This window comes from Phyllostomus hastatus, unplaced genomic scaffold (assembly GCF_019186645.2).
Source record: "Phyllostomus hastatus isolate PE091 unplaced genomic scaffold, TTU_PhHast_1.1 phas_contig_86, whole genome shotgun sequence".
NCBI lineage: Eukaryota > Metazoa > Chordata > Mammalia > Chiroptera > Phyllostomidae > Phyllostomus > Phyllostomus hastatus.
Window position 1 is genome coordinate 22118687 of NW_025333977.1, and position 16344 is coordinate 22135030.

At 38.9% G+C, this 16344-nt stretch overlaps 1 protein-coding gene, 2 long non-coding RNA genes and 1 pseudogene across 9 annotated transcripts in view; 2 read left to right on the forward strand and 2 right to left on the reverse strand.

The window, feature by feature from the left end:
* The window catches only part of LOC123827001, a 45784-nt gene extending 43862 nt beyond the window's left edge, over positions 1–1922 (forward strand). Inside the window, exon 2 of the long non-coding RNA XR_006787161.1 lies at positions 1204–1922. This is a non-coding gene — a long non-coding RNA (uncharacterized LOC123827001). The remainder of the gene's footprint in view (positions 1–1203) is intronic.
* TNIK (TRAF2 and NCK interacting kinase) overlaps positions 1–16344 on the reverse strand; it is a 346968-nt gene that overhangs the window by 27159 nt on the left and 303465 nt on the right. For all 7 annotated transcript variants that reach the window (XM_045851219.1, XM_045851226.1, XM_045851225.1 and 4 more), the window contains 2 exons: positions 12553–12737; positions 2735–2864 (listed from right to left, as the gene is read on the reverse strand). In XM_045851219.1, coding sequence (XP_045707175.1) covers positions 2735–2864; positions 12553–12737 — 315 coding nt within the window. The remainder of the gene's footprint in view (positions 1–2734; positions 2865–12552; positions 12738–16344) is intronic.
* Positions 2769–5490, forward strand: LOC123827002. Its single transcript, XR_006787162.1, has 2 exons — positions 2769–2896; positions 4413–5490. It is a non-coding gene; the product is annotated as an uncharacterized LOC123827002 (long non-coding RNA).
* LOC123826883 lies at positions 6356–7288 on the reverse strand (annotated as a pseudogene).

Genomic DNA, 16344 nt, shown 5'->3' on the forward strand with positions numbered 1-16344 from the left:
TGATGTAGCCTGGCAGCCACGGAGAGTGGACTGGAATGTACATGTGTGAACAATGATGACTTCACTGTATTTGGTCAGGTGAGAGTGGCAGACACTGTTGAGTGAGCATGTGTACTGTGTGGCCATCAAATTCATAATGACAGAATGAGTAGAGCAATGAATCTGCATCAACTTTTGCATTAAACTTGAATGTTCCTCCATGGAAACTATTTGGATGATTCAGGAGACCGCAGGTATGGGCAACTGGTGATTGGCAGCTTTATTATGACAATATGCCCACTCATGCATCACATCTTGTACAGAATTTTTTCGAAAAACATCAAATCATCCAGGTGACTCAGCCCCCTGACAGCCTAGATTTGGCACCCTGCTACTTCTGACTTTTCCCAAAACTAAAATCACCTTTGAAAGGGAAGAAATTTCAGACCATTGATGAGATTCAGGAAAATACAATGGGGCAGCTGATGGCAACTGGCAGAACTGTGTGAGGTGCCAACATGCTTACTTTGATGGAGACTGAGGCATCCTTGTCCTGTGTACAATGTTTCTTGTATCTTCTTCAATAAATGTCTCTATTTGTCATAGTACCTGGCTGCATACTTTCTGGACAGACCTCATCTACACTTTTAATGGATTTTAAATTAAGTTTTGCTATTTTAAAAGTCCACATTTGGGAAAGGTAGAGTTTAAAAATTGAGAGGATAAAGAGCCCCGGCCGAGTAGCTCAGCTGGTCAGAGCATCATCGTGATCTACCAAGGCTGTGGGGTTGACCCCAGGTCAGGGCACACACAAGAATCGACCAATGAATGCATGAATAAGTGGAACAAGTTGACGTTTCTCCCCGCCCCCTTCCCTTCCTTCCTCACTCTCTCTCTAAAATCAATAAATAAAAAGTAAAAAAAAAATTGAGAGGATAAAAAGATTTCGAGCCCCCAACAGGTCTAATTCATAGGGGATAGTGGTGAATCCTAGTTTCAAAGTGATTGATTGTGGTCATAGAATATTGGAGCGCTTTAAATAACATGCAGCCATTTGGATGTGTCTGGCAATTGAAATGGAAATGTGGCTACAATATCTGCTTCCAGGTATTGACTCCGTTGTAAAGATTCAAGCAAATTTTAAACCACATTAGAAATCAGGATCCTTTTATTTGGAGTCAGGGAGTAACTCACTCCAGAACATTTTTCCTCATGTTTTCTCAGGTGGCAAGCCATAGTGATAGAAGCCCTCCACACATGTGCTGGAATTGTCCATTCACCACACTGGAAGATTTATACACCGGCACTGTCCAACGTTAACTTCAGCAGCCAGGTCCATTTTTCATTTCAAGCTCATGTGAGAGGACTCTTTAACGTCTACTTAAAAGATTCGGCAAGGCCATAAAATGAAACTCTAACAAGTTGCTTTGTGAACTACTCTTCCAGTTTTAGCCCTGCTGCCAATTATTTCTTCAATGGCTTTATTCATCCTAAAACTACTGTACCTTACTTTCTCATAAAAGTGAGATGACCCTGACTTTCTGAAGAGCAAAGCCTGCTATTAGGGCTTCCCGGTATGTCCCAGCTGAGGAGGGAGAATGACAGATGATAAATGTTTATGTTTCAGAGATAGGAGTGGGGAGTAATAACACGTAAAAAAAGAGCTCAACTCTATGGAGAGAATGAAGTAAAAGAGTTAGCATGTATTGCATGCTTATGTGTCTTAACTCATTTAATCCTCCTGATCACATGATGAGTCATATGCTATTATTTATGAAAATTTATACATGATAAAAAAGATGCAGGAAGAGAGGTCAAATAACTTTTGCCCAATGTCATCAGCCATTACTTTCCTTCCAAGAAAAGACCTGGTGTCAGACTTGCATGATAATGATGATGTGAAAAAGAAGAAAAGAAGAATTATAATTTGCCTTTAATTTCAATGTCTGGTTATATTTTGCTTGCCTTTTTGTTTTGTTGACAGTAACCAGAGGGGAAGGGGGAGAAATAATGGGGGAAAGAAGGGAAAGGGTTGTTAAAGTACATGTACAAAACCAAAGATTGGGGGTGGGAGGTGGGGGTGGGTGGGGCAGTGGAAAGTGTGGTGGGAAAATGAAGACAACTGTATTTGAACATTAATTAAAAATGATAAAAAAATAAAAAAATATATAATTTGGCATGACCCTTCTGGTTAGCACAGATTCTGCATGGCGAAGGGACAGGTGAAAGGAAACATGTGGACCTCCCTCCCAAAGGAAATGATGCTCCCAGAGTTAAAAAAATAATCGAAGTGCTAAGGTGCATGCTTCTTTGTTTTTTCACCAATACAGCTTCATAGTCTTAAATGTTGATTTAACTAGGTAAGATAAGATGTTCTTGGAACTACCAAGCATTGTCTACATAAAATCCAGAAGGATAAACCTATGAGAGGAGGAGGCATAACCAGGCCAAAGATGCTATTCAGAGCAAAACACCTGGGTTTGTCAGTTTTATATCCTCAGCCTCAAATTCTATATTCCTATATGCATAGCTCCTACGAAAGAATTGGACTAATGGAATTAAGTCACACTGTGAAAGCTTAGAAGGATACAGGAAAGAAGGTGGTGGACAATTAAAATCACTCAACCATTTAGAAAAACACAAGCCCCCTACCCTCATACTTAAAATACATGCCATAAGCACACTCTGGGAAAACTCTAATATAAACACCAATTAAGAAATGCACTTCCTCTCCACAGTTTTTATACCAACTTACCTCTCTTATCATCAAGGTTCCTTCTCTTGAAATACTGCCACTGAACGCGTCTGCGTGCGAGGTCTCCAGCCCGTGTGTGCCGACCATTCCCACGTTGTACTGCTCCGTGCCCCCGGGGGCGCCCGTTGGTCTGAGATGGGAAAGGATAATATTCACAATCATGTATGTTGAGGGGATGCTGTTTCCTGTCCATGTTCATTTTTTTTATTGTGGTACGACATGCACAACATAAAATTTACCATTTTAACCATTTTTAAGTATCCAGTCCACTGGCCTTCCGTGCATTCCACATTCATTGTTAATGTTGCACTGATGCCTGAGCTGGTGTCCCACCCTGTCAACGTCCCCTCTCAGCCTGCTTTCCACCCAGCAGCCAGAGGGAGGGCCTGGGCTCTGCAGGATCTCCCCGCCCTCCCTGCCCCTCCTGTGACCAGCAGGCACCCTGGCCTGCGTTTTTGCACTCGCAGTTCTCTCTGCTGGGAAGTCTTTCTCCTACCCTGGCTCTCGTGAATCTGATTTCACCTTAAATGATACTTAGCCTGAACAGCCTTTATCACTACCTATCTGTGTCTTATCCCACTGGACCCTCTCCTTTCTCTACCCTTCTTGTGTAATGCTTATCACAATTGGTAGTTCTCTATATTTTTGATTCTCTTTTAACATTTTCCTTGTCTCTCACTATGACATACACTCATGAGGAAAAGAGTCCTTGTCCCTTTGCTCAGCCCTGTACACGCGGCACAGAGTTAACACAGAGTAGAAGTGCAAAAATCAACTGTCTGAACAACGGGTTTTACACTAGTTCTAAAGAGGAAATAGCAATTAAGGGCATCCATCAATGAAGCTGTTTAACTCAGTCTTCAGTTCTTTTTTAAAGCTCTGTAATCATCCCACACTGTGGCATGTTTGTTTCCAGTGTGTTTCTTGCTCTCGTGTATAATATGTAATGGAGAAGGTGACAGGAGCTCGACACTGGCCCTGACAGTGGAGACTGATGTTTCCTGTGTGTCCTGCGGTCTGGGGAAGCAGCACCAGGCAGGCGGTGCGGCTCCCCCGCAGGGCAGGTTTCTGTTCTCAGCGCTGCACTGACTGCCATGCTACTTCCGCAGCTGCCTCTTGTTGAAAGTGGGGTTTTTTTTTAAATAGGAAAGGTATCAACGTTTGTTTCTCTCATGAGGTGTATTAACAATATCTTCTACCATTTTGTTTTTTTAATTGTTTTTTAAACATTTTAGAAACATCTCTGGTTACTTGGATCCTATCAAAGTCCAAGTACTTGATGAGTCAATCCAAGAAGCAAGAAACACTCCAGACTTATGACATCTCTGGGGCAGAGATGGCGTCTGTCAGGGATTTTTATCCTAAACAGAGATGAAAAGATGAGTCCAGACCAAAATAAAATGTGCAGCAAGATACTTACTTCACAATGACTAAATCAGAGCAGTGAATTGAATGATTAAAATATGGGTTAGAACTGATAAGTTTGGGAAAAAGTTCCAAAGAAGCACTTTTCAATATGTCATTCCCAGTAAGGAGCTATTAACAGCATTTCAGAGGCATGGGAGGAGAAACTGCTGCGATGAATTCCTGACATATTGTTACATCAATAAATCAGACTAGTTCTCAAAACTAGGATTTCTTTACCCATGTATTCAAAATTTTGTGTTTTTTTTTTTAGTTGACTTACATTCTTATTTGGGACAAGATGGTGTGGAACAAAGAGATCAATAAATGAAGGAGTTTTCAAGAGCTAAAGCCTCCTAGGAGGGAGCCACTTTTCCTCCATCATGCGGGCATTCTTGGCCACCGTCGGGGAGTAGATTGTCAGTGGCCACCTCTGTGTAATCAAGTTGTCTTTCACTAGTAGAGTCCCATGGGAGTTCAAAGATCAAAGGTATTTTGGCTCCACTTACTGTTTTATCCTGACAATATTGTGATTCTACCCAAACATTTTAATCAGAAATATATCAATATGGATGAATTTTCATAAAAAGTATTTTCTAAATCTAATTCCATGAAGACAATTTCTTGATTAATTTTCCACATATCTCAGTAAAACTCTTCCCCAATTTTTTCACTTTCAGGGTTATTTTACTAAAATTATCATCAGTGGTCCTGATTATTTTCTATATAAGTTTTATAATAAAGATTTGATATATCAATTCATGATTTTTTTGTCCATGTCATCCACCAAGGGCTTCTGTGATCACTACTTCTACCAAGTCTGGTTTTTTCCGGATCAGTTTTAAAGGTGTACATTTTATTAAGAAGATTTGTCAATTTTTAATCAATAGTAAGTTTTACAGTGTACAGTGTGGGCCACTGCCAGTTCCAGCTCTTGCTGAATGTTTTTACTGAGATTATTTTTTTCCTGAGTCAATTTTTATATCAATTTTATGAGCCAGAACTACTTCATGTATGATAAATTTTTATAGTGAGGAGTTTGGGCTGTTTTGAGGTTTTTTAAAAAAATGTTATTTCTACTAATAACATTTCCTGTAAATTGAATAAAAGGTAATCTGTATTTCTTCCTTAGTCAATTTTCCTCTAAAATGGTGGGCAAATTCTATTCAATAGTTTAAGGTTGTTCTATGTGTAGGTCTGATATGTTGCACTGTGAATATTTTGTACATATTTGTTTATTTTGTGTATCTCATATTAATTGCTGAGACCATTAATTTTTTGCTTATTATGTAGTATGATATAAAGCAGTTGCTTTCGGTTATGGAAAAGTCCCATAAATTTCTGCTTGTTCCAAATTATGTCTCTCCGTGTTTCCTTTTAAAAGGCTAAATGAAGGCCACAGTTCATGTTTCAGGGATTGTAGAACATTTTTAAATCATAGAAGAGGACTTCTTGCTCTACCTGTCACTGATCACTCCCCTCTGTCCCTCTTTCTCTCCTGGCTTTTGAGAAACGAATTTTCCTTGGATGTCCTTTAACCTCTCTGACCCTGCATGGTTCTTTTATGGCTTAGAGCTCAGCGCTCTGACATGTTGATCTTTATCAGCTCTTTGGACGTTCATTTATTCATTCATTCACATACTTATTAAAAGTTTGTCTGATACACATTGTGTTAAATATTAGAAAAAATATTTAAAAAGTAAGACATAATTCTCAAGTTCTAGAGGACTGTAATCTCATGGAGGTTGAGAGACTAACAAGGGACACAAAGTGATGGGCAAAGACAAAACAATTACTTAGCAATATGGCAGTTCTAATTTAGTGACACAGCTAAACAGAAGAGCAGAGGGAAATGGTAATTGAAGTTATTTCTTCTCCTCCTCCTTCCTGTGTTTTCACAGTCCCTCCCTCTGTACTGGCTCTTTCTTCTGACCAACAGTCATTGTAAGATCTCTCCCCTCTCTCATTTCATTAAATCGTTTTCCTTGACCTTAACCTGTACTTACTATTCACACTTACATTTCTCTCTTTTTCTTAGAAAGAATCAATGTACATTTTTAAATAAAAACAACCCCATAGCATTTATTGTCATCTGGTAATAACATATGGATAATCAAAGCAATATGAATAAATCTTTAAGAACTATTCCCAACAAAGAACACCTAAAAACCCCAAACTATATTTCTTCGCAACAATTTCTCAGTTCATTAGTCACTTCTAGTTGGAGACACTTTGGAGCAGAGCAATATTGTCTCCTTTTAGTATGATCAGACCTAGTTGTTCTTTTGACTTTCTTTTAGAGTGAATCTCTTCATTCTATGAGGTTCATGTACTCATCAAAACCAATGATACAGCCCTCTAGCCACATATCCACTTGCTCAAAAAGCCACTCCTGAATCCGAGATCTATTCTGCAAGTATCTGAAGATGATGTTGATGGCCGCACAATCACCCTCTGCACTTTTTGGCCCTGACCATGGTACACCGTGGTGGAAGCTGACAAAGACCACACTAAGCCATGCGCTACCTCCAAGAGCTACTTCTTGAACAAAGAACTGGAAGCAGAAGTCTAAATTTCTCTCTTTTCTTAAAGTTCTTCTTGTGAGCTATGATTCATTCCTCAGATGGTTGCTTCCTATACTCGACTTCAAGCACCTCAGGAAACACTTTAAGTCATTTCTTAGCTCGCAAATTCAATGATTACTCTTTGATTCTTGTGGTGTTTGGCCTCTTGCCTGTGTCTGTGATTACTAATCATCCCACTCCATCCTTCTCTCTCTAGTTATTAAGATGCAACTTTTCTCTGGTTTTCCTCTTACTCTTCATTCCCTATCTGTTTTCTTCATGGGCTCTTCTTAAATGCTACCGGTACCCAGGATTCTACTTCGCTATACATAACCTTTGGGAAAGCACTTATCTACAACCATTTATAATCATCACCCGTGTGTGGAATAACCCTAAATTAATATATCCAATACTGTTACTCAGAAACTCATTTACTCAACTTCCTGTTGGATATTTCCACTTAGGTGTCCGCAGGTTTTCTCCAGCTCCATATAGGTGTGTGGTAGTGGGCTATACCATCTAGGTATGTGTAAGTACACTGCATGAAGTTTACACAGTGGAATCTCCTAATGCTGCATTTCCCCATCGTTAAGCAGTGCATGACTATATATAGAAATATTGATAGATATATGAGTGTACGTGGGTTAATATGCACACATACATATCCTTGCTCTGTCGGTCAAGGGGGCCTAAAGTAAATGATAGTCCAGTAGCAATGAGCACACCTAGTGCCCAAGTCTTGGTTTCTAATATCATTTGTCATAAAAGAAATGAGGACTCCTTGGAGAAATAGTTGGAATCAGGATTGGAAGGGGGAATATAGAAGATGAGCCTGGAAAATCTTATAGTGCCTGAAACTAAGGAAGTGCTTGATGGGGGATGTCAGGCAGCGGTACACCAGAGCTTCCCGTGGTCACAGCTGGAACCATTTGGGCCACAAAATGAAGAAGGTTTGAATCATAATCCAGAGTATAAAATAAATACCCATGAGTCTATACTGATAGAAGTGATCGAATAAGTTCATAAATGGAGGGGAAAGACCAATCTCCTGTGCAGAAGAACTCCAAATATATCGCGGCAGACATCCCACCTAAAAGAGGGGGAACGTAACTGCTCCTTACGTGCAGCTGTGTCCACAGTGGCTTCCTTGCAAAGAGTGCAGTAAGGAAAGGAGGGGAAGTCACTTTACGCTGGAGAAACCTGGCAATCACGACCTCAGCCAGATGATCAAGGTCAACGTCAACAGTCGTAAGTCATGTTGACAGTATACACCCTTGACATGATGTGATAAAAATAACATGTTATCTGTTACCTTCTTCCTCCAAACCACAGCCTTAGTCTAATCATGAAATTGGCATCAGACTAATTCCAACAGAAGAGCATTCTGTAATATACCTAATAAGTACTCCTCAAAACTGCCAAGTTCATGAGTAACAGGGGAAGTGTAAGAAACTGTCACAGCCAAGAGCAGTCCAAGGAGACATGGCTACTAAATAACTAAGGGAAATGTGGTATCCTGGAACAGGAAAAGGTAATTAGGTAAAAAAGTAAAGAAATCTGCATATGGACTTTAGTTATTGTACCAATATTAGTTCCTTAATTGCAACACACGTACCACACACTGTAACACCATCAGGAAAACTGTGTGCAGGGGGCGGGGGGAGTAACATGGGAATTCTCTGTACTATCTGCTCAATTGCTCTGTAAATCTAAAACTTCTAAAAGAACTTATTAATAATAAAAGAATTTTAAAAAGGCAATGATTAAAAAATACTAAGGCTAAAACAACTAGAGCATTTTATAGTTAAATAATCCTTAGTTGCAAAATTATTTTTCTGATACAGAGTCTGGATAGGAAACGCTGATTGTCAAATTCCTACAAAGACTGTAAAAAACAAAACGCCTCCACTGATTAGAGGTAAACTATAGGAAATTTACTGTAATTAGGCCACAGGTTTGAAACAATACTTTCCTCTAATTGCATTTGTCAAAGTGTTCCTGCAAGTATTGATTTAATGCAATTCAATACACATTTACTGAACACCTGCCATATGAAAGGCCCTTGGTTTGGCACTAGGTAGTAAATATAAAAGCTGAGGAAAACATGGATTCTGAAACTAAAGAGGTTAGCATCCAGAAAAGTGTTAAAACATAACACAAATATTCAAATGAGGCAGGATGTATGTGAGCATGGGGGGCAAAGAGAGAGGTCATTTCAGGAAAAGAAATAACATTTTGACAGCCTGCCAGGCATTGGTAAGGACTGATGAGGCTAGTTCAGTTGCAGCATATGCTGGGACAAGGACGGGCCCCAGGGACGGAAAGGGCTGTAGGGCAGTGGGGATACAGCATGACCTGAGTCCCACTGCCACACACTCACAGGGCCAGAACCTGAACAATGGACTGGAAGGCAGAGGCGACTGCAGGTCTAGGGAGAAATACCATCATCCCCAAGATGGACATCGGGGTCAGGACCATGGCTTTCTAGTGAAAACTGAAAGGAAGGGACACAAAGGTTTGTCACTTTTGTTGTCCAGAATGCATTTTGTGACGCTGCACAAAATTCCCTGACTAGGGTAGCAACAGATATCCCTAGGGATCCGGGCCGGGCCTTACATGTGCTGTTCTGATATGAAAGCATGCCTCTCCAACTTGCTTGATATGATGCAAGTCAACTTACACACCTTTCCTTCTATCCTCCTAGTCTACGGAGCTTTTAATGTTTTCCGATTATAAAAATAGCACATGCTCATCATAAAATTGTTGGATATATAAAAAATAAGAAGCCCTTACAGTTGTATCACCCAGAGGTGACCATTACTATAATTTTGCTCTATTTCCCTCCCCCCAACTCATTTTACTATGTATGAGTCCCTGGGTAATAGTACAGTTGATTAGTTAGGGAATATAATCTTCACTATGTGTACTCTTACAGGCTATGCCTTGAGCTATAAACATGAAACCAACACTGGACATGGAAAAAGGTGTTGCTTTCACCTCGGGATCTGCTGCTGCTTGTCTGAAAGGCTGGGCTCCGTTTTTGAGAAGCTATTTTGTGTGCACTATATGGTAGTGACCTATGTTGTGATATACTTTTATTTTTTGCTCTAAAAATACACAGCACAAAATGTAAAGATTTACTTTAACAATAGAAAATGAAAGTGATAAGAATGCATATAAGAAGCACTCTAACTCTAAAATACCCTATTCCTAAAGAAATAATTGTTTTATAATGAATTTTTTAATATGTGAACTTAGGCATACAACTATCATGCTGTAGCAGAACAGATTGTATATAGTTTAAATAAAAAAATGCATATTTTTACTAAATTGGAATATACACACATTTGTATCCTACTTTTTCTCTGGATATGTCTCATTTACAATTAAATATTTTAAATGTTATTTCATGGATGACCATTTCAATCTGTCTAAAATATACCAATTCTTCAAGAGCCATGTTAGGCTGTGCCTCCATTCTAAGCATCAAGGATAGTCCATTTATTAAATCTCAGGAGTGGTAATAGATCCTCTGAATTGCTTTACCAGTCTATTTTCTTTCCAGATCATCTTGCTGAAATGACTTCTCTCAAGCATAACACCCATTGCATCACTCCCCAGCTCAAGACATCTTCAATGGTTCCCCAATGGCTACATGATCAAGTGCACACTTCTCGCTTGGGCTTGCTACTCTAGACTTCCCCTCTCACACATCCCACATTCCACCAAACTCAACCTTCAGGATCTTTACTTCAGCCCTTCCCCCCATATCTAATATTATTCCATGTCCTTTTCTACCTTGATGACAGTTATCTATGTGCATGTCCTTCCTCTGGACTAGGCTGTAAACTCCTTGAAGCCTTGACTTGCCATTTCAGTTTAGCAAAATTAAATAGAAACCAAAGTCAATGAGAACCAACTCTATTCCAGATGCCGTGCAAGATGTTTAGAGTAGGGAGATGAGTAAGGCACAGTCCGCATCCTCAGGGATCTCACAGCCCAGAGAGGGAGACAACATGTAATAAATATCCCAATTCGAGGCACTATGGGAAACTACAGGAATACACTCAAGATACAGTGGCGGCACAGAGGGGATGGGCTCCACCTGTGTAGGCTGGGTTGTGCACAGGTGATTTCTACAGGGACAGGAGAGCCCCAGACAGTAGAGCAGAAGTGCAGCAAGGACTATGCAAGCAATTTTAGAAAGGTGGATGTTTCTGTAGTAGGGGTAAGATGGATTTGCCTTTAGAAGTGTGTGTGTGGGGGTGGTGACACCAATAACAGGCTTGCAAAATTTGGCCTAAAAACCAAATGCAATTGAAAATCCCTTCCAAGGCTGTCTTTGGTTATTCTCCCAAATATTTATTTTCCTCTGGAATTTTCCACGTGTAATTTTGTCTCTTTGCAACTACAACATAAACTTTTGGAAGGCAGAATTGAGGTATGCACTTCTTAAATGTGTCAATGCCCTCAGTATGGTGGCTGATACATAGTGAAAGCTTTAGTACCTTCTCAAATTCATTATCACCCTCATGTTGATCGTTGTACACTCAGTGCTTGAACTGAATTCAAAACATCTGTTCGGAGAATTAACCAATGCTGAGTCAAGACAAAAACCAAGAGGGCCAGCATATTTTACAGAAATGTTCTCGATTAGTGACTTTGCTTCTTAAAACAATTTTATTTGCTGTTAAAAAAGCAATTTAATGAAATTTGTTTCATAATGTCATACTTTAGCATATTTATGGTTGTTAATAACTGGGTAATCAACAGTAAGATAACAAGAACGGATTTTCAGCTGCAGAAATTGGATTTGCCTCTCAGAATTGCATATATGTAATGATCGTTAATCAGTGGGTGACATTCCCTGCAGACTGGCTAGCCCTGTGTCTCTAATCCCTGCTGGAGAGGACAGTAATCTATGGCCTGAAATGGCATCTTCTCTATGGGAAGTGAATGGGTGTGATGACTAATACCAGTAGCTGAGCCAGAGACATGGAGGTGCATGAGAAATGAAGCTGGAAAACTTAGCATCATTCTATCAAAGTTACAGCAAACCAGAGCAGCTCCTCTGTTTCTTTGGGGGAGGAAAGGAGAAATGTCCATGAGCGGGATTGTATGAACATGTTTGTTAGAACTAGGGAAGCAAATAGAGAGAAGGAGGGATTCTTTCATAAAATCTAGTCCAATGGAAAAAAGAAAAAGTGAGCCTCTCCTTCATTTAGAAAAGTAATGGGTATAAATACAATGGGAATTATAGATATTCCCATTGTAGGTATAAATATAGATATAAATATCCAAAAAGAAGCTTGAAAAGAGACTGACAGAATGTACATGGCAAAGTCACAGGCCACAAAAATAGGATCACATAAAAGAGACAACAAAGATGAAATAGAGACTCATGAGGGATAGATTTAAGTCAAACACTCAGAAGTCTCCTGCAGAATTATCTGACTCCTGACTCTTTTTCTGGGATGCCACCCCACACTGCAACACACATTCCTCTTTATTTAGTGGTGATAGTAGTGATTGTTAATTTTAACCCTGAAATGTCATTGCCCATCATTTTACTCCTTCAGTTCTAGGGGACAGGCATGTGTCAAACAGCCTGCCTGTCAACATGATTTGCCTCGGAAATGACAAGAACCAAGAAAGCATCACCAAAAAGACAATCCAGCAACAGTGCCTAGATAAAGCACATGCAAACCTAGGCACACCATGTATTCTAAGCAACTGTGTCTGTGGAGAGGGGTAGTCATAGAACTATATATGCTCTAATAAAAATTTGAATCCCAAAGTCAATTGATCCTGCCAGGGACTCATAAACAATCTTACAAACTGTCCTCTTACATCAGTCTGGGAATGTCACTGACAGCCACCGTCCCATCATGGGTCTCGCTCTCTCCATCTTCCTCCTCTTCATCACTACTTTCCGACTCCTCGCTGGAGGAGGAGTAATCAGTCACTTTCTTCAGTGGGCGGTTTGTTTCTTCAATCCGGAGTTCTCGTAGTTCTTTGGCTAACGCCGTCAGATCCTACAAAAGAAAAGTTTGTTCAGCATATGTGAATTGCAGATACAACCAAAGCGACATCTTTCAGCAAGTCAGTGCTCCAGCGTAAGCAACAAGAAAAAAGCTCTGTATAGAATTGTTACAAACATAGTGACTGCATGGAACTAAGGAAACAATGTTTGTAGCGTGTAGAAACTAGAAAAGATGAAGTAAACTTAAACTTTGTTCAAAACCAATTGCTAGACTGAGACTGTTCAGTTCTGAATGCACATGTGTATATATGTGTATGGGCATTGTATGTGTACACATATATACAAACATTGGGTTCTCACTTTATTTTGGGAAGGTGAAGCTGGTCACCCTCAGGTTAGTGGGGAAATGCGTGGGATTAGAAATTGTTCCCCCGTATTGTGGGACTCCTGCCCAAGCCACGGGCATGGCCTTTCCACTGTTAGGATTGCTACTGTACCAAAATGTAGCATCAGTCACAGAACAGAGCAATTCCCAAGATTCCAGCTACAACAATGACTCATTTGGTGTGTCATCATTCCCTGGGGAGCAGGGGCATCACATCAAATAATGGCCCACCCAACCCAAGACCCAGCGCCACTGAAATTTATAGCCACAGAGCTGAGTTAATCAAGAGAAACAAAGAAACAAAAAAAAAGTTCTCTTCCAGAATGATAGGTGTTTCATTTACTTTGGGTTTAAATTTCAGTCACCTGGCAAACACCCTGGCGAGGACTACTGAAATGAATGTGCAAACACCAATAGGAAGAGATAATTTTTCAGTTTTCCGTGAGTATGATGAAACCTTTAGCCTGATGGATGTGATGATGTGGTATTTAATCACCAGGCATACTGCAGGCAGTGTGCTGAATATCCGACTACCTTTTATTTGACATGCTTTCCGAGCAATGCAGAGGGAAGCATTTTCTGCAAAAGCACGGCCGCTCTAATTTGCATGGGTTCAGCTGCCCATGGCACATAGCATGCAAATGAGGAAAGAGCAATCTGACATCAGTCTTACCATTTCTCCCTATATTAGTGACCCATGTGGGAATCAGAACATTCGGCGAGAGACAGGGGATTAGGGAGAAAGAAACTCATGAAAGATACTAAATCCCAGTTTTCTTATGGCCATATTCTCTCTTTATTTCAATCCAGAAATGGACTCGTCTAATTCCCCTGATGCAGAATTATAGCAAATGTACGTGATCTACATGATGTTTGATAATCCATCCTAACTGGTTAGGAGAAAATGTGATTAATGCATATGATTAAATTAAAATTTGATTTTGAGAAGACCACAGATTGTCATGTTTCTTTACTGTTAACCTGTATGTCAGGCATTCCTATACTGGTTAAAGCTAGGAGAGGAAATACTTCAGGCATTTTATTTGGTCTAGAATTTAGGAAGTTCAAGGTGTTAAATGAAGGAGTCATTTCTTTCTAATTTCACAGAAACCAAAGGGAAAGCAATAATGACTTTTAAATTTGTTCTGAAGTCACTTGAAGTTCTAGGAAAAGAGATAATTTTGAAAATTCAAATTGCACATTTTTCACCCAAACATGCTCTTGGGGCTTTTACACATGTGTGCACAGGCGGGCACATGCACACATGGCCCCAGGCTTGGTGCACACTTTTGCTGCATTAATGAAAATGAAAGTAGAACTGATACATATTAAAAAGAGCCAAAGGTATTTAAGTATAATAATGTATACCACTAAAGAAGAGAAAAATTACCAAATGGAATTTTATGCAAATTTATTTCTGGTTTCTTGTCAATGGGCCAAAATTGGAAAAGCTAATATTTGAATTCCTGCTTTTTATTTTTTATTTCCTCTTGGCAATTGTTTATCCTTATCAAATTGAGAGCAAAGTGAAGGGTATGCTAAACTTGAGCACACTGGGAAAATACAGCCTCAGCTTTGTTAAGGTTATGAATGAAAAAGGATATTATAACCCCCAAAGCATTAAAATAATAACAAATTGGATAAATTTAGTTTGATTTTCCTTCCATATGTTAGAATCATGTTAAGCCTCATCAAATTATATAACTAGTACTTAAAATGTTACTGGTCATTAAAAATACATTTTATTATGATTTAAAGAGAGAATATGGTTTAAAGTAGTTTATTTCTAATGTTAATAGTTCTGAGTAAAATATAATAATATTAGCTATGATTTATATAAATGAATAATACATTTTCCCCACGGCTTGGTTTTCCTATCTGACACCTCAAAAGAAGACAAAGGAGATTTAAAAAAAATAATTAGAAATATTTAGTTGGTTCAAAGCCCATTGATTTAAAGAAACCCTAACTTGTGAAAATGATCTAAACTTTTCCCAACACTGTATTTAGGAACACTTTAAAGTTCTGACTGACTTTACAATTTTGTTTTTAATTAAATTTTTTGTTTCTGCATTGTTAAAAAGCTATCTTTACTGAAACATTAAAAATAATTGCAAATTCTTTTTAAGCTTAATTGGTAACAGCTTGGAGGGTGAAACATAGATGAAAATCCCTAGGTAACAAAAATAAGTAACTCAATGGTAATAACCCCAGCCTAAAAAAAGTAATCTTCCATTGCCAATAGTCTACGTAGTTTGCCGAAGTTTGGTTTCTTACCCAGCCACTCTGGAAAAACGTACAATAGCAGAGTTATAGGAAACAGGCATGATCTAACAGTGACACCACTGGGTTCAGATCCATTCTCATACGTTTTATTCTCTGACAATACCAATTTTCTCCATATAATGAGTTTTTGTGGTAATTTATTGCTTGACTGTCTCAAGCCTGAAGCTAAAAGGTTTTAAAACAGGGAAAAAGTGCTATTTAGCATAAAAATATCTGAGAGTGTATAACTATAAAAGAAATATGGCAAAGTGGTAAGATTTTTTGACTATTTAAGAGGCCCTTACTCAACAGTTTCTTTGATGTAACATTTTTTAGAATCGAGTTGATGTCATTTTTCATTCAAAAAGACTTATTTAATCTGACAATTATGAATACCTTGTCTAAAAGGATGCTCTTTTAAGAAATAATATAGTTTATTCAAATTTTAGTTCCATTTTTAAACTATTAAAATGATAAAGATTTAAAAGCTGGTCTTTTCTTTACATATTAAATTTCCCCCCCTTCTTAAGAAATCTAAAGATACAGCCTTGGGGAAATCGCTTCACTTCAGCATTGTCCCCTAGTTACTGCTTAAGTCTTCCAAACTGGGTGCACTCTGGAGCTTTTCAGATCCCTACATACTAATGAGAAAATAGTGGTAAAGCCAGGGTTTGCTTGTGCCGTGACACTCATGCCACACATTTCACTGCGCTAAACTCTAAAGAACATTTATTTTCAAAGGTTGTGTGAAACAATCACAGACTGTGCTGTACAATCTCATATTCCATTGGAAAGCAAGTGCCAAGTTAATGGACACTCCCCCAGATGGATTTTTATGAAAAATCAAACCATCAATCTAGCAATAAGTTTTTGAAAGAGTTTTAAGACTTTTCAATCCTGGATTATCTAAATGTCAATTCAGTTGCTGGAGAGAGAATCCTTATCAAAATCGAAACGGAGGTGGGAGGCAGGTTTAATTCGTGGTTTCTCAACTGTGGCACTACTGACA